The 26,024-nt window shown below is 39.2% G+C and overlaps 1 protein-coding gene and 1 long non-coding RNA gene across 3 annotated transcripts in view; one reads left to right on the top strand and one right to left on the bottom strand.

Annotated features, from left to right (window-relative positions):
* LOC143677362 (uncharacterized) overlaps window positions 1-2,661 on the bottom strand; it is a 49,050-nt gene extending 46,389 nt beyond the window's left edge. The window contains exon 1 of one of the 2 annotated variants that reach the window (XR_013172527.1): window positions 2,608-2,661. This is a non-coding gene — a long non-coding RNA (uncharacterized LOC143677362). Of the gene's footprint in view, window positions 1-410; window positions 1,263-2,607 lie in introns of those variants that run through there. The other variant, XR_013172526.1, reaches the window with a different exon arrangement.
* On the top strand, window positions 1,262-24,660 carry E2F6 (E2F transcription factor 6). The gene is made up of 7 exons (XM_077153222.1): window positions 1,262-1,614; window positions 10,787-10,841; window positions 17,041-17,257; window positions 18,785-18,941; window positions 20,192-20,305; window positions 23,094-23,241; window positions 23,745-24,660. The coding sequence occupies exons 1-7, from the start codon at window positions 1,486-1,488 to the stop codon at window positions 23,792-23,794; spliced, it is 870 nt and encodes a 289-aa protein (XP_077009337.1). The 5' UTR covers window positions 1,262-1,485; the 3' UTR covers window positions 23,795-24,660.
* The last annotated feature ends 1,364 nt before the right edge of the window (window positions 24,661-26,024 follow it).

Below are 26,024 nucleotides of genomic sequence, written 5' to 3'. Positions count from 1 at the left end.
AGCAAAAGAAAGAGATTTGGATTAGCATCACGTTTCTCCCTTTGTGATGGCAGTATGTTCCAGGTCTTCAGGAGGCATTCAAATGGACACTGTGTATTTTCATAGTTAGAATTTGACCATGTGTGTTAACGCGTGCCTTCTATCCTGAGGTGGTGTCCGAGCCGGGCTGGGTGAACTTCAGGACTCTCATTGCCTCCCAGCTGGTCAGGAGGTTGACCCACCCACACACCTCCAGAGATGGCAGGCAAGTTATACCAAGTGTTATTTAAAGATAAATAGATGTTAATTTTTAAAGTGAGTTAACTTAAAGACCTGTATTAAGTAAATGATGGAGATGGCTACGCCTTGAATGGCTGCTGTCAGAGAAACTCCCCGCACCCTCGGCTCCAGGGTTCTACCCCATTTCTCACCCTCTAGGTCTTCAGATCTTGCCTTCTCAGGGACTGGTTGGTAAAGGCATCTCCACCTTGCAAGATGATCCAGTCTTCTAGAGACCTTCCCTAGGGTTGCCGAGGCACTTCGTTTCAAATCACCCATTTGGCACGTGCTGTATTTCGCAGCCGCTGTGCTCCCTCCAGCCGGGCTTCGTTTCAGCCGTGTGCTGGTCGCTGCTCCGGGCATCTATATTCCTGCGTCCATTTATTCTCACAGCAGCCTCACAAGAAGTGAAGACAGTCATTACCCCTGCTTTACAGGCGAGGAAAGCCAAGCACAGGGAGGAAAAGTGACTTCCCTAAAGTCTTCTCATTTATAATAAGTGGGCCAGGGTTTGAAAACACATCTTCTGGCTCTGGCTTAAAATGTTCTGTTTATTTATCTTTCTCTCAGGACCTAGAGATGGAGCCTGGGTCAAACTGAGAAGTTTGTCACCTGGGCCCAGCACAGCACCGGACACAGCAGCTGACCATTAATGTATTCGTGATGGACGGGAGGGGAGAAAGGAGCGCCCAGGTGAGCAATTCCGCATGGTGTGCTTTCCAGAGCCTGGGATGTGCCGAAGAAGCTACAAGAATAAACGAGCAACGCTGCGCGTCCACACCTCCCCACGGTCAGGGTCATGAATTGCAAGGCCACCCCCATTCCATCCCTCAGCGTCGGCTCCACCTTTTCCTTTCTCGGCACCATCCCCTCCGCAACCTCCGCTGCCCGGGTTTTCTCGGGCACTGGTCGCCGGGAGAAGTCCGCGTCTGGGAGCGCCCGGGCCCAGCAGGTATGCGCATGCGCAGAGAGCGCGGCGCACTGCGCATGCGGAGGACGGCGGCTCCGGCGGCCCGACGACCCGTGGGCAGCGCTGTCCTCCCGCTGCGGCTGTGACTTTGGGCGCGTGGGGCTCGTGGCGCGTTGGCTCGCCGAGCAGCCTGCTGGACGCCGCCCCCGAGTGGTCCCGGGCTCCGGTGCGGGCCCGGCCCCGGAAACCCGCGCGTTGGGGGCGGTGCTCGAGCCCAGCGGGAGAAGGCGGGAGAGCTCTCCGGGTGCGAGGGGCGAATGGCCGCCGGGCTCGACAGCATGAGTCAGCAGCGCCCCGCGAGGAAACTGCCCAGCGTCCTCGTGGACCCGGCGGAGGAGGCCGTCCGTCGCCGGTGCCGAGACCCCATGAGCGTGGAGAGCCTGCTGGTAAGCCCCGGGGAACTCTGTCCCGGGCGACCCGCGATCGTGCCGCCGGGGAGGGTCTCTGGGCGCAGTCCCCTCCGCGGGGAGCCCGCGCCGCGCGCCGTCCGGCCGCAGCTCTGCTGCGCGGGTGCCGTGGCTCCTAGGGGTCACGGACGGTGAACCAGTCAGGTCATTCGCTTTACTCCGTCGCCCGGTTATTGCAACTTGCTGTGCAAATGTGTTCGCTTTCCTGGCGCTCAACTCGAGGCCGCGGAGTAGTGTCGGAGAAAATTGCTCAGTTTTGCATTATGAATGCGAGTTGTTCCATCTCAGCTAGACTCTCGGTGTATCTCTGCAAGCTATCGTTTTTCTTCTAAGCTTCTCTCCCATTCTTCCGCTTAAATGCCGTCAATTTAATAAAAACACGTGCGTGCTTCAGGTCTTCTCACATCTCCCTGTTTAGCAAATTATCTTCCATTCTGTTTTCCAGAAAAAAAAATGGGTGGGAAATTTGGCTCACTTCCTGCAGAAGGCTAATTTTCTCTATAAGTGTTCTCGGCTAGATGCTGTTTTCTCTGTGGCTTACAGAGCCCTTGATGAAGCCATCATTTCCCATTTCTTCCTGTGGTTTCAACTTCTCTGCTAGCTTCTTCCCATAGTAATAGCTAAACATTTACTGAACAGTTATATCCAGTTTTCATGCCAGATAGCTTATGAACGTTATTTGATTTAATTCCTCACAGCAGTCCTAAGAGATAGATACTGTTGTTCTTGTTTTACAGTTGCCAAAATAGACGTGGGGATGTTAAATGACTTATCCATAACTAGTAAGTGGAGAAGCCTGGATTTAATCTCAAAATATCAGACTATAGATGATAAATTCTTGACTATTTAACTGCATCCCTTCAGTGATCTTAAACAGATGTCTGTCTGAAAATATACTTTCCTTAATTCCATAATCCCTTCATTTACTGTATCTCTTCCCTTTCTTGAAAAAAAAAAGTTGTTTGCACTTACTGTACTCACTTCCTCAGTTCTCACCATGTCAACCTACTCCTGTGGAAGTTTTGCCCTAACAACACCACAAAAACTGTTCTGACGTCATAGACAGTCTTATTAATTCTAGTAAAAATTCCTCTCCTTCGCTGTTATTTAAAGCTCTCTCCACTTAACTTCTGACATTACATACTTTTGGTGATCCATCTTCTTATCTAACCTCTCCTTGTGCTCCTTTGCAAACTTCTCTTCCCATTCCTTTAAATGTTGGTGTTATTCAAGTCTGGAGGCGTGACTGGAGAAAGATCCACTTCCAAGCTTATCCCTGTAATTATCAGCAGAACTCAGTCCCTTAAAGGTTGTTGGACTAAAGGCCTTAATTTCTTGCTGGCTCTTAACTGAGCCCTCCCTTAGTTCTTGCCATGCACGCCTTTTCATAGGACAGTTCACACATGGCAGCTGGCTTCCCGGAGATCTAGCCAGAGAGCAAGAGAAGGCGAACAAGATGAGCACTAGTCTCTTTGTAACTTAATCTTGAAGTGACTCTGTCACTTGCTGTGTTCTGTTCTTTAGAAGGGAGTCACTGAAATTCAGTCCACGCTCCAGTCAAGGTGATGGCACAGATCGAGAGTACCAGGAAGCAGGGGTACGGAATCATCTTAAAGGCTCCCCGTACATTCCACCCTCTGGCCCCCTATAATGATTCACAACCTTCCTCATGGAAGATCTACTCCCCCTCCAAAAGTTTTATTCCGTTGGAACATTCGTCGAAAGTTCAGAGTTGCGATCGGGTCCAGCTGTGGATTTAGGCTCCTTGAGTATAGTTTCTAACGTATAGTTCCTCAGGTATGGTTCTCTGGATATTAAATCTGTGAACCTGAAAAAATAAGTCGTCTGACTCAAAATATGGCAAACAGTGGCAAGATAGACATAGGATAACTGCCATAGACCTTCCTTTCATAAAGGAGGAAATGGGGTAACAAGTAAATGGTCCATAATCTGAAAACCAGCCAGGCTACTGTTGGAAGTTTCTTTTTTTTTTTTATTTAAATATTTTTATTGAGGTATCTTCATGCACATACAGTCCATCCAAAGTATACAACCAGTGTTGTATACAGTATCATCACATACTTGTGTGTTCACCACCATGATCACTTTTAGAACATTTGCATTACTCCAGGAAAAAAAAAAAAACAAACCCAAACATCCCATACCCATTATCGTTCCCTTTCATTGTTCACTAGTATTACACTCTACCCAGTTTTTTACCCCTTATCCCCCTCCCCCATTATTTATTTCTTTTTGTCCTTTTTTACAGTTATCTGTCGATATCCAGGACAAAGGGAGCATCAGCCACTAGGTTTTCACAGTGACGCGGTCACATTATAAAAGGTATATAGTTATATAATCGCCTTCAAGACTTAAGACTACTGGAATACAGTTCAGTAGTTTCAGATACTTCCCTCTAGCCACTCCAGTACATCAGAAACCAAAAAGGACTATTTATATAATGCATAAGAATAACCCCAGGATATCTATTGATTCTGTTTCAAATCTCTCAACCACTGAAATTTTATTTTGTCTCATTTCTCTCATCCCCCTTTTGGTCAAGAAGGCTTTTTCAGTTCCATGGTGCTGGGTCCCAGCTCATCCCTGGGAGTCCTGTCTCACATTGGCAGGGAGATTTACACCCCTGGGAGTCACACCCCATGTAGCGGGGAGGGCAGAGAGCTCACCTGCTGAGTTGCCTTAGAGAACAAGCCCACATATGAACAACAAAAGAGGTTCTCTGGAGGTGACCTTAGGCATAATTATAAGTAGGCTTAGCTTCTTTGCAGGAAAAAGTTTCATAAGGGTGAGCCCCAAGATCGAGGGCTCAGTGTATTGAATCGGTTGTCCCCACTACTTGCAAGAATTTCAGGAATTCCCCAGATGGGGAAGTTTAATATTTTCTCCCTTCTCCACAGCCCCTCAAGGGGACTTTGCAAATACTTTTTTGCTTTCTGCCCAGATTACTCTGGAATGTATCGGGACATCACGCTGACTTGTACAAACCAACAAGATCACACGCTCTATTCAAGATTCCATGTGATTATGGTGTTCAAATAAACTGACCATACAAACTAAATTAGATAATGTGCTACCCAAAATATAATTTTTGCACCAAACAGACATCTCTTCTTTCGGTCTTATATAGAAGTCGAAGTTTTAAAATGTAGACCATATCCTTTACCCTGTATTCTGATTTACCTTAGTCCTATCCAGATCAGCTTCATTCATATCTCTATTCAAAGTCTGATCACTTTTTCAGCTTCTTTAACAGTTGCTACATGTGGTAGTGCTGACTTTCATAGCTTCAGGGCTCTACCTCTGCGTCAGTCTCAGGTGTTACACAAATACCCAAAATTTCCGGGAACGGCCAGGTTATACACAAATAGCTCAATGTTGTAGGGCGCACTGAAAGAGAGACCACATAATTCAAAACTGCAAGCCAATTGGGAGTCTTTATTATCCGGCCGGTGACTGCCTTAGAAGCCCCAAGAAGGAAGATTCAGAGAGCAGCCCCCAGAGGTTTTCAAGGTGTGCTTATAAAGGCTAAAATCATGTTGTGGTTTTGCAGTTGCTAGCAAGCAAATGTTGCATAGAAGCAGAAAAATGCCGTTAGCTGTTGCCAAAACACATCCCGTTCCCTCAGTTTCCTAACATTGGTTATTGTTTTTAACTCTTGGGGACATTCCGCCCCAATGTTGTGCGGACTTTCCCAGCTTGGGCCTAATTGATTGTTCCTGGCCCTCCACACTCAGTGTCTCAGAATTTAGAAGTAACAGTTACAACTCCTGAATGTATGTGATTGCTGTAAGAGTTTACAATCTAGAAACATTTACAATAGGCCCCAACCTGAAAACCCAAGCTCTTAACTTCAGTTCTCCAAGTTTATATATTATAGTGAATCCATATGGACGAGACATGATAATATTTGTCTTTTTGTTTCTGACATTTCATTCAGCATACAGTCCTTCAGGTTCACTCACCTAGTTGCATGCCTCACAACTTCATTCCTTCTTGCAGCTGTTCAGTAGTCTGTTGTATGTATACACCACAGTTCCCCCTTCCATTCCTCAGTCGTACCCTTAAGTCAAAGCCACCTCCATCCATTGAGAATCACGTACACTGCTGCCATAAACCCAGTATACAAATACCCATTCATGTCCCAGCTGTCAGTTCCTCCAGGTGTATACCTGGCAGCGCGGTTGCAGGGTCAGATGGCAACCATCCCCACCCCCAGCCCCACCCCCAGCCTCCTGTGGAGCCACCACACTACCCTCCAAGGGGTGCACCCCTCAGCTTCCCTACCAGCAGTGAAGAGGTCCATCTCTTTCTCCACAGTTCCTCCGGTACATCTCTCTGTTGTTGGAAGTTTCTTGGTTAGGTCTCAAGGCCTGAGTACATAATTCTCCATGGCTCTTACCTCCACTCTCTGGGTTCTTGATTCCACCTCTGAGTCTCCCTTTCTTTTTCATGAAAGGTAATACCTATTTGTAGCTCAAATTGTTTGCGTAGTTTTTTTTTAGTCTGCTTCCTGCCAGTTGAATTTGAGTGTCCAAGAGCCTTTTATCAGTTTGAACGTTCCTTCCCTCTGGTAGTGTTTTTGCTGACATAACTCTTAAATAAAACTGTGGACTCCTGTCCCACCTGCCCACAAATCCCTTCAAGATAAACCCTTCTCTGCCTTAAGCTGCCTAGAGGTCTTACTGTTTTATTGGGGAACTGTGATACTCGTTCTTAATCTCTTTAAAGGGCCTTCAGAGTGACTAAATAGTATTCTGAAGCAGGATCTTTGATCTTTCTGAAATCTTAAAGACGTTTTACAGTCACACTCTCACCTTTATCCTTTAGATCATGTTCTTCTGGCACTGCCTTTGATTTTATCATTTCCCAGAAGCCGTTTCTTAATTTTAGCTTCTGGAGAGACTGAGAATTTTCAAAGCCATAAATCTTGACTCTTTTTTTTTTTTTTACCAAATCCTTTCCTCAGTTTATCTCTCTGCCTATTTAGTAATCAGCTGCAAAAAGAAACGAGATTCTGCTTTCAGCACTTTGCTTGGAAATGTCTTTAATTTTAAAGAGATATAATTTAAGATTAACCAGTTCATTAACATTTTCTACTTTCCACATAACTGCAGTGTTGCCAAGCCCTCTGCCATTACATAAGAACGATGCCCCTTCTTCCAATTTCTAATACATGTTTCTCCCTTTCTTTGGAAACCTCCCAGGCAGCATCTTCAAAGTTCATATTTTACTCACATTTGAAAGCCATCTAGACTTGAATAGACTTTGATAATTGTACTGTGGTTGTATAAGAGAATGTCATTGAAATACACAGTGAAATATTTTGGAGTCCACAACTTACTTACTCAGATGGTTCCGAAAAAAAAATAAGAAGTATGTCGATACAAAAAAAAATGTTAAAGCAAACAATAAAATGTTAACTTTGGGAGATATTGATGAAGATTATATGAGTATTGAATTATACTGTTTTTTTACATCAAGCAATGTGTATACTCTTTTTTTTAACAATATGAGCATTCTTTTTTATTACATAGTTGCATATTCATCATCATGATCATTTCTTACAACATTTGTATCAATTCAGAAAAAGAAATAAAAAGAAAACAGAAAAAAATTCACCCCTCCCTTTCATTGATCACTAGCATTTCAATCTACTAAATTTATTTTAACATTTGTTCCCCCTATTATTTATTTATTTTTAATCCATATGTTTTACTCATCTGTCCATAAGGTAGATAAAAGAAGCATCAGACACAGGGTTTTCATAATCACAGTCACATTGCGAAAACTTTATCATTATACAATCATCTTCAAGAAAAAAGACTGCTGGAACACAGCTCTACAGTTTCTGGCAGTCCCCTCCAGCCTGTCCATTACATCTTGACTAACAAGGTGATATCTATATAATGCTTAAGAATAACCTCCAGGATAACCTCTCCACTCTGCTTAGAATCTCTCAGCCATTGACCCTTTATCTTGTCTCATTTCACTCTTCTCCCTCTTGATTGAGAAGGTTTTCTCACTCCCTTGATGCTGTCTCAGCTCATTCTAGGATTTCTGTCCCACGTTGCCAGGAAGGTCCACACCCCCTGAGAGTCATGTCCCATGTAGAGAGGGGGAGGACAGTGAGTTTGCTTGTCGTTTTGGCTGAGAGAGAGAGAGAGGCCATATCTGAGCAACAGAAGAAGTTCTCTTGGGGGTGACTCTTAGGCCTAATTTTAAGTAAGCTCAGCCTGTCCTTCGCAGGGTTAAGCTTCATATGAACAAACCTCAAGATTGGAGGCTCATCTGATTGCTTTGGTTGTCCCACTGCTTGTGAGAATATCAAGATGAGTTATACTATTTCTGCAACTTTTCTGAAGGCTTAAATTATTTCAAAACAAAAAATTAAAAAGAAAATAGGCATCCTTGCAAGGAGCCAACTGGGAGGGGCCACAGTTCCTCAGCCTTAAGTGGGAGCCTCTCTGCACTCCATTTCGTGTCTCTGGTTTCTCACCTGTGCTCAGGTACAGAGCCTGCTCTGTCTGCCACTGTGGACAGAGTGAAGGGCCTTGAGTGGCTTGTGAGTCCTAGTGCTGGGCTAGCTTTCATTTATTTTTCTTTTTTTAATAGCCCACTAACTTTTGGCTGAGGAAACATTTAATCCATGTAGATAAGGAGACGGGTGGGGAGCAGGAAAGGAGCCCTTTACAATAAGTGGTTGCAGGTAGTGAGCCCTTCTTCCAAGAAGAATGAGTCGCTGATAAGTACTGCATATGTGGAGCAGATGAGCCTGCTCTAAATCAGGAGCAGATACCTCTGCACCCGGGTACCTGTGAGTTCTGCTATGCTGATCCCATCTGCTTCCTTCTTACACGGGAAGGCACAGGGTGATCTCTGCTGGCCTTCTGTCCAGGCCTCTGGGTTCCAACAACTTTCCCTGGGGAAGTTTCTTTCTGCATTTCCAAAGGCCTGGGCTGAGCTGCTTGGGCTGTGCTACATTGTGCTCTCTCATTTAAGCACCAGCCAATTAAGTCAAACATCATTCTTTGCAGCAGGCACGCCTCCTAGCCAACTGCAAATGTAATGAGCAACAGATGAGATTCATGTACCATTGGCTCATGTCCGCAGCAACAAAACTAGGTGCCTTCACCTGGCCAAGTTGACAACTGAATCTAACTACCACATATAGTAAAACTTATTCTAACACTATAGCAGTTAAAGTGCTGTTCTCTAGATACATAAATAGCAGGTGAGAATTTACATAAAAATATTTCAATATATTTAGCAGTTTAAGATATAATAATAAATGCTATGAAAGTTGATTTTTTTTTGTTCAAGAATCTCACTATAATAGATTTGTTATGTGGGGTAAAAAATTCAGTTAGACAGCGTTTTATACTATATTAGCAGAAGAGTTAAGTGTAAAAATAGCAGTAGCAGTGTCATACTTGTCTTGTATTTGACGTTAATAGGAATGCCTCAGGCGTTCTGCTGTTTGGGTGTGTTTGCCAGTCACTGCTGTAAGCTCTGTGTAGGAGTTAACCAGACATAGCACTGCCACAAAGACAGGCATTCCCAAGTCTAATTTTGCATACCCCAGCAGGTCTACGTTTAACTTTAAATTCTAAAGATAAAATTAATTTTATGCTTTGTGCTATTGCAGTGGAATTATCCCAATCAAGTTAACTTGCTGATGGATACTGTGATACCAAGAGTTGGTAGCACTGATAAACAAAGAAAGAGCTTTTTAGCTGTTCACCTTGCCCTCAGGCTTCCCCATGCCCCAATGCTTTTGTCACATTACTACCATACATTTATTTCTAAGCCACAAACATGATTATGTCACATTCTTGTTCAGAAATCCTTGATGACTCTCCGCCGGTTATGAAATAAAGTCCTATCTCCGTAGCATGACTTTTACAGTCCTTCATGCTGAGTGTGGTACTAACATATCCTTCCAACTTCAGAATCATTTTCTCACTGGCCTCAAACGTGTGTTCACAGAATGTGCCAGGCAATTTATATCTCCATACCTTTGTTCATTCCATTTCCTGCGCCAGGAAAGCTTGTTTCTTCTCCATCTCCAGGTTTATTATGCAGGCACAATCGTGTTTATCTTTTAAGACTCAGAGTCACCTTCTCTGTGTGTCCTTCCGTGATTTCCCTCTCTGGGGGTACTATTGTGAGTCTTTCCTCACCGCTCCTCATGGATTTCCCTTATCCCAGTTCAGCTGTATGGATCCATTTTCTCACTTAGAGGAGAGCTTAATTTGGCCATATCCAGAGTCATATGACATCAGATTCTCCTGGTAACTCTTTGTTCTAAGTATGAGGTAAGTATGGATTTCAGTTTACACTGGTCTATCCTAAGATTTTATTCTATTTATTATTTTGTGCAGAAACAATTCCTAAATATATTGCAGGTGTTACAAACAATTTATGCAAACTTTCATAGTCTCTTACTAGCTTGTAAAATGGTGAGCATTGACAGTGTAGCTAATACCAATTTGCTGATTGTTTCAGGAATTAACAAAACATTTTTTTTAGTCTAATACCAAAGTTTCTAGTTATCCGCAGCATGCATTATTTTTCATTATTAGAAATGCTGCTGTTTTTACGTTCATTATAATGGGTATGCAAGGCTGCTTATGAAAGTTTGTTAGCAAATTTTTGGAACCGCTTATATTTAAATAGCAAGGGGTGAGTGTTTGCTGGTTTAGACATATCTTCCATCTTTGCTGAGCTTTCCAGGATCAGGGATGGTGTCTTAATTGTCTTTGTATTCCTGTTTAGCTTCAGTGCCTAATGCAGTCAACAAATAAATGTCTATTCAGTAGTAAATTCTCATATTCATAGACCCTCTCTCTTGTTCTCTCTCTCTCTTTCTTTCCATATTTATAGAAGCCCATGCTTTAATTGGGAAGTGCTTTGGTTCTTTATTCAGCAGTTTTAGAAATTTAAATCTGTGAGCATCATCAGATGGGATTACAGTTAGAGTAGATAGTTTGGAAGAGCAGCTACTTCTCTCACACCCAAGTTAGTACCTCAGCATGAGGGAAAAGATGCCTTTATCCTATCCAGTAAAATGCGGTTCATTTGCCTAGTTGTTTTTAAGTTGCTAAATTAATATTTTATTTCTTTCTTTCAGCCACCAAAAATAAGGATTAATTTAGAAGATGATGTTCAATATGTGTCCATGAGAAGTAAGTTGATCCCTTACAGGGTCTGTAGTTTGAACGAATATGATTATGAGTTATTTGAAATGTGCGGTTGTTGGAAAACGTAAATAAAATATATTTTATTTTTAGTGCATTTGGAATTTTAGCAGAAACTCCTGAGTTTATTTATTGAACAAATACCAGTTTATTCTCCATTGCTTTGGAAATATGTCTAAGGATATTCTCAGGATTCCTGTGAAAATAAGTACTTGTTGCTATCAGCAGAATTGAAGGCAGTTTGGCAGCCCCAAGACAATCCTTTGCTTTTTTGGTTACCTTTAATTCTCTTTACTCTTTGTTTCTTAATTGCTTAGGGTATCAGCTAAAGGAGAAAGGTGTCAGTTGTTTTAGTTCCCTATCACCTTGGGAGGCTCATGGATGCATTACCTGACCCCGATTTCTTTTTCGGGTGGTCTTCATGTCAGTGCATACTAATACCATCTGTGCGGACACCCACAGTAAATCTTCCTCAGCCCCTGCCACCCAGAATTGGCCATCAAGTCTGGTCCATCCTACCAACTTAGAACAATTTCTCACTTTTTTGAACTCTTAACAGTACCTGGCACTGTACTAAGCATCTTGTGTAGATTATCACAACCCTTCAAAGTATAGTTATGCATTATTATCCATATTTTATAGACAAGTAAACCGAGGCCCACAGAGGTTAAGTAACTTGCTCAGAGTCAACCCCGGGCCACTCTGACTTGAGCCCACAGTTTCTCTTAACCCCCTATGTGAGACTGTTCTCACTCTCCCAAACTGAAATAATGGGATAGCTTTTAAAGTAGGTTGTCAGCTTTCAGCCTCTTCCAACCCCTGTCCTCTTCCATTTTACTGACAGTGCAGTTTTTCTAATGAGAAATGGGATTATGATAAAAACTCAACATAAAAGTCTTCAATGATACTCTATCACCTATAAAGAAAACACTAGCTCCTCGTATATTTTATTTTATTTATTTGTATTGCGTTTATAAGTCATCTGATAACCCTGGAAAAGGAACACAGCAGTAGGGAACAGATAAATAGACAGACAAGGCCATTCAGGGTTGTTTCTTGCTTACCTTTGCTGCTTCCTCTTCCAGCATTCTGCTGCCCTTGTCTGTTGCTAAAGCTGTACTACCTGTGGGTCCCCTAAATACACAACATATGTTGTCTTTTCACGTGCTACTTCCTCTGTGTCACTCAAGTTCCTCACCCTCCCTCAGAGTGGTTTAACACCTTCCTTTTCATCTCACTATACTCTGGCTCCAGCATTCTCCCATTAGGAGGCCTTCTGGTTTCCCTTTCCAGTTAAGGTTTTATTTCATGTTCTCTGTAACTTTGAATAAAACTCTTGGCACACATCACACGGTGTTGTAACAGAGTTCCTTGTTAGACTACTGTACTCCTTTAATTTGAAGACTTTTTTCATCTTTGTTTCCTCAGCAACTGTCATGTTCAATAACGTGTCCAATAGGTGTTCAATTAATATTTTTTTATAAAATGATTAAATGATAGAAATGTACTTATCTGAACCTTATAAGACCATGTCTTGTTAATAATTTAGTATTATGAAACATGCTTTCTAAAGTTAAAATTTCTCATCTGTAATTTTCCAAGGCTGGCTATAGAATTGTGAATCTCTTCTCTCCCAATTAAAAGAAAATCTGCATTCCTAATATACCTGTATAATCTTAAATACACAAATATGGGAGTAGTTTCCACATAGAAGATATTTATATTGTAAAAAAGTTGAATTTTTGTTTTTTGAAGTAACCGCAGCTGTCTTGAAGTTGAATGACACTGTAGAGGTTCTGGATAAGGACATTTTTGATTGACGATAGGAAGAATTTTCCTTTTGAAACATACCAACTGTGGTATGCTGTGGAAGTAGCGAACAAGAAAATGGCAGAATGACAACTAAGTTATTTTAAAAATTATTTCCCCTGTAAACAAAAATACAAGGAATTCCTTTATAGTACCAAGTTAGAAAAGATGAAAAGAATGATGACAGGCACTTCTGGCAAGGTGATGGAAATGAAGCCCTTACAATACTGCAACAACTGACAGAACCCATAATTTGGGAGCAGTTTAGCAGTTTTTATCGAAATTCCTTAACAATACCCTTTGACTCGGCACTTCTACATCTTGGAATTTATCTAAAGGAAGCAGTTAAGTTTATGAAACTGAGAAATAGATTGGCGAACAATGGTGTAAACATATAATCACACACGGTGCTCCTACAGAAAGAATGAACCTGTGGGACATTGGTGAGGCAAAATAAGGCAAAAACAAAAGAAGAATTATTGTATGGCTTCCTTTAGAAAATGCTTATAAGAAAACAGGGGCCTACATTGTTAACTCTTATAGCAGACACATTTAGTCCAGAGTGGTAATTATTATTTCTGGATTTTGAGAGGCTGTTTTATATATATATATATATATATATAAAACCTGATATTTAGAGATAAGAACAAAGCTGATCAGGTTGGGGTTAAAGTAATTCAGAACCCAGGAGTAAAAAAGATATTGTCTATGTTTTAGAGCCACACATACTCTTTGAGGCCAAAGGAAGAAAGGTTTATTTTGTCAGGGAATCCCCTGGTACTGTGTCCAACTTTAGGGACACCCAAATCAATAGGCCATGCCCTAGATTTTTTTTTTTTTAATAATGTTTATTGTAAAAAGCAAACATACAAATATTCTTGACATGGTTACAATCAGTGGCTCACAGTATCATTACATAGTTGTGTATTCATCACCATGATCATTTTTTTGAACATTTGCATCTCTCCAGCAAAAGAAAGAAAAAACTCATACATGCCATACCCTTTACCCCTCCCTCTTGTTGACCACTAGTATTTCAGTCTACTCAATTTATTTTAATCTTTGCTCCCCCTATTTTTTGTTTATTTCTTATCCATATTTTTTACTCATCTGTCCACACCATAGATAAAAGGAGCATCAGACACAAGGTTTTCACAATCACACAGTCACATTTTAAAAGCTATATCATTATACTTTCATCTTCAAGAAAGAAGGCTACTGGAACACAGCTCTACGGTTTCAGGTACTTCCCTCTAGCCACTCTAATAAACTATGAACTAAGAAGGGGATATCTATATAATGCATAAGAATGACTTCAAAATAACCTCCAGGGTAACCTCTTAACTCTGAAATCTCTCAGCCACTGACATTTAATTTTGTCTCATTTCTCTCTTTCCCCTTTTGGTCAAAAAGGTTTTCTCAATTCCTTGATGCTGAGTCTCAGCTCATGCTAAGATTTCTGTCCCATGTTGTCAGGGAGGTTTACACCCCTGGGAGTCATGTCCCACGTAGAGGGAGGGAGGGCAGTGAGTTCGCTTGTGGTGTTGGTGGAGAGAGAGGCCACATCTGAGCAAGAAAAGAGTTTCTCTGGGGGTGACTCTTAGGGCTAATTTTTTTTTTGGAAAAAAATAGGTATTTTTTAATTAATTTTTTAAAAATAATAAACACAAACATTCTTAACATAATTCCATTCTACATATATAATCAGTAATTCACATCATCACATAGTTGCATATTCATCATCATAATCATTTCTTAGAACAATTGCATCAATTCAGAAAAAGAAAACAGAAAAAAATTCATGCATATCATATCCGTTACTTCTCCCTTTCATGATCAGTAGCATTTCAATTTACTAAATTTATTTTAACATTTGCTCCCCCTATTATTTATTTATTTTTAATCCATATGTTTTACCACCTGTCTGTAAGGTAGATAAAAGAAGCATCAGACACAAGGTTTTCACAGTCACACAGTCACATTGTGAAAGCTATATCATTAAACAATCATCTTCAAGAAATATGACTACTGGAACACAGCTCCACATTTTCAGACAGTTCCCTCCAGCCTCTCTGTTGTGCCTTAACTAAAAAGGTGGTATCTGTTTAATGTGTAAGAATAACCTCCAAGATAACCTCTTGACTCTGTTTGAAATCTCTCATCCATTGACACTTAATTTTTTCTCATATTGCTCTTCTCCCTTTCAGTCGAGAAGGTTTTCTCAACCTCTTGGTGCTGAGTCCCAGCTCATTTTAGGATATCTCTCCCACATTGCCAGGAAGGTGCACACCCCCGGGAGTCATGTCCCACGTAGAGAGGGGGAGGACAGTGAGTTTGCTTGTCATGTTGCATGCCTTAGATCTTGAGGCTTACTCTTGTGAAGCCTATAAAGGTAGTGGAGAAGCTTAGCCTGCCTATAGGTATGCCTGAGAGTACTTCTGGAGGACTTCTTTTGTTGCTCAAATGTAGCCTCACTCTCTAAGCCGAACTCTGCAAGCAAAATTATTACCCTCCCCCCTACATGGGACAGGACATCCAGAGGTGAAAGTCTCCCTGGCGGCATGGGAGATGACTCCCAGGGATGAGTCCAGTCCTGTCACCGTGGGATCAATTCCATCCTGACCAAAAAGGGGAAAAGAAGTGTAACTAATAAAGAATCAGTGGCTGAGAGATTTCAGGTAGAATCGAGAGGCTACTCTGGAGGTTGTTCTTAACGCAAGCTTCAGTTAGACTTTGCTACCTGTCATAACTAGCCAACCCCCAACCAAAATCATTCCAGCTAATGCTAAAGAACACCTTGGGCAATATATAAGATTCTACAAAGGTTCCATTCACTAGAGTAACTTGCCAGAAACCTAACCTCCAAATGGGTTCCTGGACCAGATAAGTCCTGAAACCTAGAGGGCCCAACCTCTCCAGAACAAAAGCTAATTCCCACCTTCCTATGCCATATTATTGACAGCCTCTTCCATCATGAAAAAGTTAGAATGGCCATAGCCCAAATGCCTCTAAAGAGAGAGATAGAAAGATCCAAGGTGATGGTGGAGTTATACAAAGAAGATAGGATTTGACAAATGAATATGATATCTCTTTTAGTATCCAGTATCTTAGAGCAGCTAGAAGTAAAAACCTGAAATTGTGGAATTGTAACCCATGCCAAACTGTGAATTTTCTGTTTTACAAGTAAATGGGTTGCTATGCTTTGAAATTTATTGCTTTTTTGTATAAATGTTGTTTTTCATAAAAAAGTCGATTGTGATGATAAAAAGTTTATTCCTTCCAACCTCCTGTATTCTGGAATATCTAGATGGAAAAATCTAAAGAGGATTGTATGGTACCCCATGACAAACTCTAGAATCTGTCCTGTAACTACTTGTTAAAGAGTGCTTTGAAAACTGTTGCTTTTTTCTTTCTTTGCTTTGTATGTATATTATACAATAAAAAAAGTGTAAAAAAAAAAAAGTTTAGCTACAAGGAAGTTCATTGCAATATCGTGAAAAATAGTAAAAGATCTGAATTTCCAACATTGGGATTCTCTTAGTAGATATCCTGTCCAGTTAAATATTTTGTGGTCCTTAAGAATAACATTAAAATACATTGGACATGTCAAATGACACATCAAATGACTGAAAAGAGCGTATTACAAAATATGGTATGTTCCTATTTTTGTTTTTAAGAACGATATATATACATTAGCACACGTATGTGTATGTGGGGAGGAGTGTAAAAAAAATCTTCGTAGTAGGTAAAATGAGGATATTAAAGGAATTTTTCCTTCTCTTATTTGAATTAAGAATATTTCATTTTTTTTGTAAATAGGTAGAGTTCCACTTCTTCTCAAGGTAATTGTCCTTCTAGAAGACTAGTTTGGGCTCTTTCAAAAGTTTCATCAGGTGGTGTAATATTATGAATATATATAGAAACAGTTTGAAAAGAAAAAGCCAAGTCATTGCTTGTGCTTTCTAAAGAATTCCCTAACTTGAAGGCCAAATGAGAAACTTAATTTAAAAAATCATTTCTCATATAGTTCTTGATAGTAGAAAAGACTTAGATACTTGTGAAAGGGCTTTAAAAAGCTTAATACTTTATGCTTGCTACAATGCAGTGGGCTTCTAAAAATACGCATTAAATGAAAATCAATTGTGTTTTTCAAATATATTTTTGTTTAATCCAAAACTTTTGTTTAGGCGTATGATAGACTGATCAGTTTTAATCCAGTTTTAGACATCTGTTTCATAGTAAAAAATAGCTGTGATTTGGTCAGTGTATAGGAATTTCTATGGGTTTTGTGGTTACTGCTCAGAAGGAAATAAATGACTTTTTAATGAATTGAGGAAAGTTTTTTTTTTTTAATTTTACGAATATGTTTGTTTCCCAGACACTCTAAAAGTGACGAGACCTCGTTTTGATGTATCACTGGTTTATTTAACTCGAAAATTTATGGATCTTGTCAGATCTGCTCCTGGAGGTATTCTTGACTTAAACAAGGTTGCGACAAAACTGGGAGTGCGAAAACGAAGAGTATATGACATCACCAATGTCTTAGATGGAATTAACCTGGTTGAAAAAAAGTCTAAGAATCATATTCGATGGATGTAAGTTAGTTTCAAGGTTTTCATTGCCTTTCTTTTCGCTGCCCTTTTTCTTTTCATTAAGTAACAATACTGTTAAACTAGATAGCAGCTGTATTTATAGTATGAAAGTAAGATATGACTTGTTAGAAAGGATCTGCAAAGTTTTCTTGCATTGTTCTGTGCTTTGAAATTTATTGCTTTTTTGTATATATATTGTTTTTCATAAAAAAAGAAAAAAAATTGATTGTGATGATAAAAAATATTTATTCCTTCCAGCCTTCTATATTCTGGAGCAGCTAGATGGAAAAATCTAGGATTGTATAGTAGCCTGTGACAAACTCTGGGATCTGTCCTGTAACTGCTTGTTGAAACGTGCTTTGAAAACTGTTGCTTTTTTCTTTCTTTGTTTTGTATATACATTATACAATTAAAAGTTATAAAAAACGTTTAGCTACAAGGAAGTTCATTGCAGTATTTTGAAAAATAGAAAGATCTGAATTTCCAACATTGGGATTCTCTTAGCAGATATCCTATCCAGTTAAATATGTAGTTCTAAATAATAGTCACAGACAGAGAATATCATTCAAATACTCCAGAAAAGTTAAATGTAATAATAAGATTTTCACTTTTCAAGATCATAAGAGGACATCTCTTTCGTTAGGAGATTTTACAAGAGTATTTCCTTGATTATTGATAAGAGGGAGAAATCAGTTTTAGTTCTAAAATAGTAGTTCTTAACACTTTAATATAGTGAGTACTTAATGACCGCCCACCCCAAGTTCTAAGTTAGTAGGTCTGGGAGCAGGAATCTACATTCTTAACACAAATATCCCAAGTAATTACAGCAAATGAAAAATCTACCAACAGAGATCATAAAATGACTAATTAATTAAAATAGTTATTAGAGGGGTTTATAAAGGAGATAATTTTAAAATTATCTTCATTAGTATAAAAATACAGATTGAATTCCAATTTTGAACATGTTTACTAATTGACATTGAAAAACACTTTAGGGGTTCATATTGGATTGCTTTCAGAATCACTAAATGAAATCAGATTTGAAAACTGGGAATCAGTTTTCCCTCTTAGTTTTCCGTAAAGAATGAAGCAAACATGCTTAAATATCAGTACTTGCTCAGGTCATATCCTATTGGAGTAGACATAAATAGCTAAAGAAATTCTATTTTTTAAGAATTAAGATTTTACATGCCGAAGTAGTAGAACTGGGGCTTACACTAGGTAATACTGACTCTTAGTTCAGTGCTTTCTGTATTTTCTTAAGCTTTCTCTACTGTTATTAATTTCAAGGGTTGTAATGTCTTTTTGAAAGTACAGAGTCCCTGTGTAAGGTCAGCAGCTAACATGGGGACAAAAATCAGTTTATGTACAGGAAAGATAATGACTAGAGTAAGTGAGAACTAGAATTAAAGCGAAATTGTGAAAACAGTAAACATTTGGAGAAGTTATATTAACTTACAGTTACTCTTTTCTAATCTCTTGGATGTTATTGATGGTGTTTTTATTTTTGTTTCTTTAAATAATTTAAAGAGGATCTGATCTCACTGAGTTTGGAGCAATCCCCCAGCAAAAGAAGCTACAGGAAGAACTTTCTGATTTATCAGCGATGGAAGATGCTTTGGATGAGTTAATTAAGGATTGTGCTCAGCAGTTGTTTGAATTAACAGATGACAAAGAAAATGAAAGATATCCTTTTACACTATACCTTTATTTCTCAGTTTACTTTAAATAGTAGGATCACCTTGGGATTTTAAGTTAGATATTTAAGATACAAAATTAGACCTTTAGAGGTTAAGTAACAAGTAATATAGCCTCAAACATATACAAATAGTTCACCGTTATCTTCATCTTTTTTGTATAAAGTTTCTTAGGGTCAAATTCTGCATTAATAATCTAAGCCAGTACAGTGGCAAATCATGGTTAATATTTCCATTTAAAGTTAAAACAACAGAGCATTCTTTCTCTGTTTTTGTAGTCTGAATACTATAAAGATAATAAAATGTTAGTTTTTGTGAAGTTCATGTTTTCCCTAATTTTTAAGCTAAAGTTTATTTCTGAAACAAAATGAATTAAAATCATCATGGTCCATTCTAGTCCACAGAAGCTTAATGTAGCTGAGTGCCAGTGCTGCTCTTGAGTTCCGTGTCCCTATGGGACAAGAGGGTACAGATGTGTCTTTGGTATCCAGCCTTCTCCTGTGGATGCCAGGATTATGCAGCGTCCCACTGAGGGTATCACAAATTCCATGTAGCTCCATACTTAATGTACTTAACCTTTTGCATCAGTCAGAACTATTCCACTGTATAGTTACTAGAAGAGAAATAAATGCTGTCATTACTACAACCTCTGAAAAGGTCAGTGTAGTGAAAGAGAATGCTGGAGAAACCCAATAAATTACCTAATTGGCATAATTTGAGGCAACACAATAATAAAATGAAAAAGATTCATGTAGTGTGATGGAAAATAATTTTGGGTTATTTTCCCATGAATACATGACAGCCCTGAGAAATGTATTTTCTAAGATATTTCCTTTTAGCATAGTTTCCATTTTTCATTCTCTTCAAAACTCAATTTTTTCCCCCAAAGGTATCCATAGTAAGATCTAACAAAGAATAGGGAATGGGGGGAATTGAATATTTCAGGAGTTGGGTTGTGTTAGAGACCTAGACTTAATTAATACTTTTCTTCAGAAATTATCATCATAATTGCAGTAATACAGTTTAAAGGTGTTCTTGAGTTATAAACATTGTAAACACTTTGTGTATGGAATAATAGTTGTGTGAAGTAACTTTTTACCAACCGCTTTCCTTCCTTTAATTGTATTTTTATCCCATAAAACTAAAGATGTTCTAACATATTTGCATTCATGTGTTATCAGAGAGAAATGATTTCCCAAATAAGTGGCACTTTGCTTAGGAATCCTTAACTGATTTTACACTAGCGTATGTGACATATCAGGATATTCATAGCATCCAAGCCTTCCATGAACAGATTGTTATTGCGGTTAAAGCTCCAGCAGAAACTAGGTTGGATGTTCCAGCTCCCAGAGAAGTAGGTAGCAGTGCATTTTAAAAATGATTTAAAGAAGGAGGCCAGCCAATAGCTTAGGCCATGATTTACTGCAAAGTAATTTAATAATGATTTAGTACGTTAGCTATACACCTGTTACTGTTCGAATCAGTTTACCTATTTTAACACATTTTTAAGTAGCAACAAACAAAGTAGTCATTATTATTATCTTAATGTTGAGGAAACGAGTACAGAAAGATAAAGGAAGGTTGCCAAGATCACACAGTAAGTGGCAGAACCAGGTTTCCAGTTTGGCATCACAATTTATGTTCTAGCCATTGTGTTATAATGCCCATTAGAGGAATCACCAAGAATTAGCCTCAGTTTTAAATTTCCAAAAGTAAGGTCTGGGGGCAGGCAACAGTGGCTCATCGCCTGCTATGCCGTAGACCTGGGTTCGCTTTCCGGTGCCTGCTCATGTGGAAAAAAAAATTTTTTAAAAGTAAGGTTGGGCTCAGCCAAGGTGCTGGGGAATTAACTCACTTATGAAACCCATAGAAGATTAACAAATAAAGTAGAACACTTGGTTTTAAATTTTAAATAAGAAATAAAATTGCTGTGTATATGAAAATATTCTTATCAGCTATTAGCTACTTAGCACATTCTTTCCCTTGCAGGGAAGTTTGTATTGAAAGATAATTGTCATCAGAAGGTTGCTTGTTAAGGATTGAATCAGAACAAAGAGATGTGGCCTTTCTTGGGACAAGTCATCAAGTCCTAGCAGCCTGGTAGACCCATCTATGGTCTACCATATGATATACCCTCTATTGCTGTAGGGATGTCCCTGCCTCATACTGAAGAGTGCCCTCAATATCCACCTTTATTCAAGCAGGTCATTCTCCAAGTGAAACCCCATGTTGTTTACACAATGGCTTTCTTTTACCTCAGTCACACTCAAATTATGACTGCCTAGTGATGTTTCCTGGTTGTTTCATTTGGATTTAGATTTGTTCCAAGTCTTTTAAATAACATTTATATTTAATTTAATGTGCATCATTTTGCAGATGTTCAGACACTTTAAGTTTTTTTATGCATAGCCAGTAATCTCTCAACACATCCTTTTTGGGACATGTGGCTGGCTATGTTTAGTTAGTCGATTTTGCAGTGACTCATGCATTATTTTTCCCCCTTGCTATGAGCCTTTTTGGGCTGTAATTACTGTCCCTGCTCAGCCTTTTGATTACGCAGACTTCTCCTGGAGTCCCATCTAGAAGTCTCTGCACAAGGGTCCGTTTGGCCAGCCGTCCTCAGCCTTAGGAAAAGTAAAAGCAGTAGACAAGAGCACAGTAGGTTCAGGAGAGTCTCAATCCACCAAGATTCAGAGAAGCAGCCAACCAGGGAGAGAAGTGTGCATCTCGTGTGGGGGTTGCAAATTGTGGAGCCTCACATTAAATCCAGCCTGCAACTCCCTTTCATAAACAATGTTATTGGGACACTGGCTACATTCCCAATTGTTCAGATACTGTCCACGGCCGTTTTCATGCTGCTATTGCAAAATTGGGGAGTTGTAACATAGTCCGTGTGTCCCATACAGTCAGAGATGTTTTCACTCTCAACCTTCCTATGAGAGGTTTGCCAGTCTCTAACTTCATGGGATTTGAAGTCCTCGGCTGGCTGATAGTTGGGAGCAATGTGTAGGCTTCATGTATTTTTTTTAGAAATAGTTATTAATTGTACAAGGTGTACATCGTTCAGACCAGAACTCAGACTGGCAGTTTAGAAGCTGTGCCCATAGGTTTTCGAGCCTACTTGTCTGGCACCAAGAAGCCATAGAAAGGATGACAAATGAGATTTCTAGACGCTCTAACCTGCTGCATCTCCCTGCACTGACTTTGGTATACTATCACAGTGACGTGTGAATGAAGTGGCAGAGGAAACAAAAGGAAGGGAGTGGCAGACAAAAAAAAAAAAACAGGTCTCTGTTACATTTGAACCAGGTTATGAAAAAAAAAGAATCATAAATGGAACCATCCTTAAGAATTTTGCATAATTCTGAGAGTAGGAGCAGCCAATTTCCTAACAGCTCATGGAAAAAAGTATTTAATCCTGAGTAAATAAAAAATCTAAAGCCAGAGGATGTGAATAATTATTCGTTAATAGTCCTTTATATGCACTACATGTTTTTTGAATGGGTCAGAATAATAAATGAACAAGTTTTAAGAAAAATTTTCCACATAGTGGAATCTAGTATCTAGTCAAGTGATAAAAGTATAAAGTCCTGAGTGTTGTCTTAGTGGAACTTCAATAATAACAATAAATGCAGTATTTTAACTCTTTATTCTCCTCAGTGTTTTAAATGACATGAGGTATATTTTGACTTGGTCACCTCCTCTTAAAAGTTCTTTCACTTGAACAGAAGAGTGGTCCTTTCAGCTAGCTTAGTACCTCTGCAGTGGACTGGAGATCGAAACACCTTTATGATTTGAAACTATAGGGTATTCCAGGGTTCTATGTCATCAAAACACTGATTTTTGATTCTTGAATATGGACTTTGATAGAGAAAGGTAGAGAAAGTCTCTTTAGAGTGAAGGCATTCACATTATGACTCTGAAACCACTACTGTATGACTAAGTAGCATTGTAATTTCATAAATTGGCCAGTGAGTCGCTGTAACTAAAGGGAAACACATGATTTTCTCAGCTGTATGATAGGAAGGAAAATACCTGAATACGTATTTTCAGGAAGGTCCCTTGAAACTTTTTTAGTTCTAGTAAGTGAAAAAAAGTACTGAATAATTCTTTCATCTTTTTGTCCTATGTATCTTTGCTAGGACTCTATAACAGTCCATATAAGGAGCACCAAAGGACCTATTGATGTTTATTTATGTGAAGTGGAGCAGGACAGCACAAGCCACAAGACGCCTGAAGATGGTGGAACAACCTCAGCTGAAAGCCGGCCTCCGGAGCATCCCGATGAGGGTAAGCACGCTGGTTTTAGGATCTGGAAAACTTAAGAGCCAAGTGATTTTTACTAATCACATACATTTGTTTTTTAATATATATTATGGCCTTATAAATAATTTTACTGTTCTGAACCACAAAAGCATGAGTTTTCCAAAAAGTATTACAAGGTAATTCTTACTGTAGTTTACAATATTTCTAAGAAATGTGACTGGAGTTAAATTCCATGTAATGTTGCTATCAGTGAAAACTTAGAATTGTAATTAGTACAGCGATGGCCCCAGCTGGTGGTATTCTCTGCCTAGGGCAGGTTGTCTGCATTCTGGGACAGATGTCTTCAAGTACATGGCTGAGTTCCAGTTTATTCTTTTGAGTTTTAAGAAATTTATGCCATTAACATGAGATTATGGTTCTTCACCAGCGATATTTAATTTTTTAGCAGTTGAATTGTATGTTCCATTTCCCATCTGCCTTTCAAACCTTCACTTAGGAGAATTTCTCTCTTGTGTGTTCTCTTGTAGAAGAAAATCTTCCTCAGCAAAATGAAGAATTACCTAAAGTGAGCAACTGACTACCTATAGCATTTGAGAATTCATGTATTAAGTTTGGGGGTGGGGGGCATCCTAAGTGGATGAATTATGCATCAAATTTGATTCTCAGAGCAATAAATCATCTATGGAGTTGTCTTGTTCACAGTTGGTAGCATCCCTAAGGACAGTACCACCTCCTTCCTGGTCAGTAATGTTAAAAGGAGTAGCTTCTTGGAGCAGTCCACTGTTGGATTAATGGATACTATGGTTTATGCATTCAAAAGCAACTCTTTATAATTACTCACTGCTTTTTGTCAGTGACACAGACATCTTGCCTACTGAAATAACTTCATCAAAAGAATATCACTGAGGGCGGGCCACAGTGGCTTAGCAGGCAGGAATGCTTGCCTGTGATGCCAGAGGACCCGGGTTCGATTCCTGGTGCCTGCTCATGTAAAAAAAAAAAAGAAAGGAATATCACTGAAACAGTCAGACATGGAATGGATAGTTCTTCGTGGACTCTACTCTTTTTCTTCAAGGATAATGTATAGTATATAAAAGAGAAATTGCCTTACACTGGGTCATGTTTGCATTTTACTGTTGTAAATTGAGTAGGTGTACGCAATGAATCTGAATGTGATGTCTTTGTATATATCTGTATAATGCCTAGATTACTCACAAAAAATGTCTAAAGTGAAACTTCACCATTGTACAGCCAAAACAATGTATATATAGAAAGTAACTGACAAATTCTCTAACTTCTGTGGTGTCTGTAACTTATTTGAATCCTCTGACTGAGGGTTAGAGGAGACTTCAAACTTCTACATGTAGAAGTATCATAAATGTGCTACACATTTAGAGCATGTGAATATAATTAAAGTATTTTAATATGATTTCCAAAGTATAATTGGAGTCTGATAACTTCTTGATTTCAAGCTAACTGCAGATGATGGTTTCCCACCAGACTGGTGGCATGTGCCAAGGCTTTATGGCCAAGTGCAGAAATCCCATCAGATAATGATTCATCATGAGAAACACGTTCAATAATGTTGAAAAAAACTATTTGAAAGCTGTTTGCAAGCAGATTTTACGGTATATTTCTGTAAGCTTGCAACCTCGTTCTTCAAAGAGGCTTTACTTAAAATGAGCTGTGCCCTCCTCCCACATTTCCAGTTATCTGGCCACTTCTACCTCATTGGGTAAGTCGTTTACCACTCTGTGCCTCAGTTTACTCAGTAGTTTGCCATTAGACTGTGAGCTCCTTGAGGGACTTTGTTTTTATTCTTTGTTATATTCCCAGCGCCTTGTACCACACATGGCACATAAAAAGTGCCTAATAAATAATTGAACAAATCGGTGAGTGAGTGAATTGTAAAAACTAGACTAATAATAACTTGCCTTATCTGTCATACAGGATTCCTGTGAGTATCAGTTGAATTCATGTTTTAAACTCTGGGTTGTCTGATTTTCAAGGGGAGTTTTGATACAACTTGAGATCAAGACCACGTAAAATAAATTTAAAATAAGACTCAAAAATCAAAACTTTGAAAAAAAGCTGCTAATAAAAATTGTTTTCCACATAAGGAGTAGATTTAGTTCAAATATTCCGTAAGTTTGGTTTTTCTACAGTTATGCTGTGATTAAGGGAGCTAATATATGTATATATATATATATATATATATATATATATATATATATATACACACACACATTCACACACACTCCCACAAGTAGATGAATGTTTAGGATTCATGTCCCTCTGAGTTCCAGCAGCTTTACCAGTTTTCTGCTTCTGCCAAGCACAAGCCTGCTGCCTCCTGCCAGTCCCTGCTGGCCTATTGCTGTGTGCCTGGGAACTGCTAATAGTGCACCTTTCTCTGAGTGGTTGGTCTCAAGGCTGTTTTCCCTACTCCCTCTGTTTTACAGGCGTACCTTGTTTTATTGTGCTACGCTTTATTGTGCTTCGCAGATAATGTGTTTTTTACAAATTGAAGGTTTGTGGTAACCCTGTGGTGAGCAAGTCTGCCGGCACCGTGTATCCGACAGCATGTTGCCCACTTCGTGTCTGTCACATTTTAATTAAGGTATGTACATTGTTTTTTTGATATAATGCTGTTACACACATAATAGACGATACTGTAAACATAACTTTTATATGCACTGGGAAACCAAAAAAGTTCTTGTGACTCGCTTTGTTGTGATTGTGGTAGTCTGGAACTGAACCCGCAGTATCTCTGAGATCGGCCTGTACACAAGAAAAAAGTTAATATT

This window comes from Tamandua tetradactyla, chromosome 3 (genome assembly GCF_023851605.1).
Source record: "Tamandua tetradactyla isolate mTamTet1 chromosome 3, mTamTet1.pri, whole genome shotgun sequence".
NCBI classification, from domain to species: domain Eukaryota; kingdom Metazoa; phylum Chordata; class Mammalia; order Pilosa; family Myrmecophagidae; genus Tamandua; species Tamandua tetradactyla.
The sequence above is the reverse complement of the archived record's forward strand: the minus strand, read 5'-3'. Positions and strand labels throughout refer to the sequence as shown.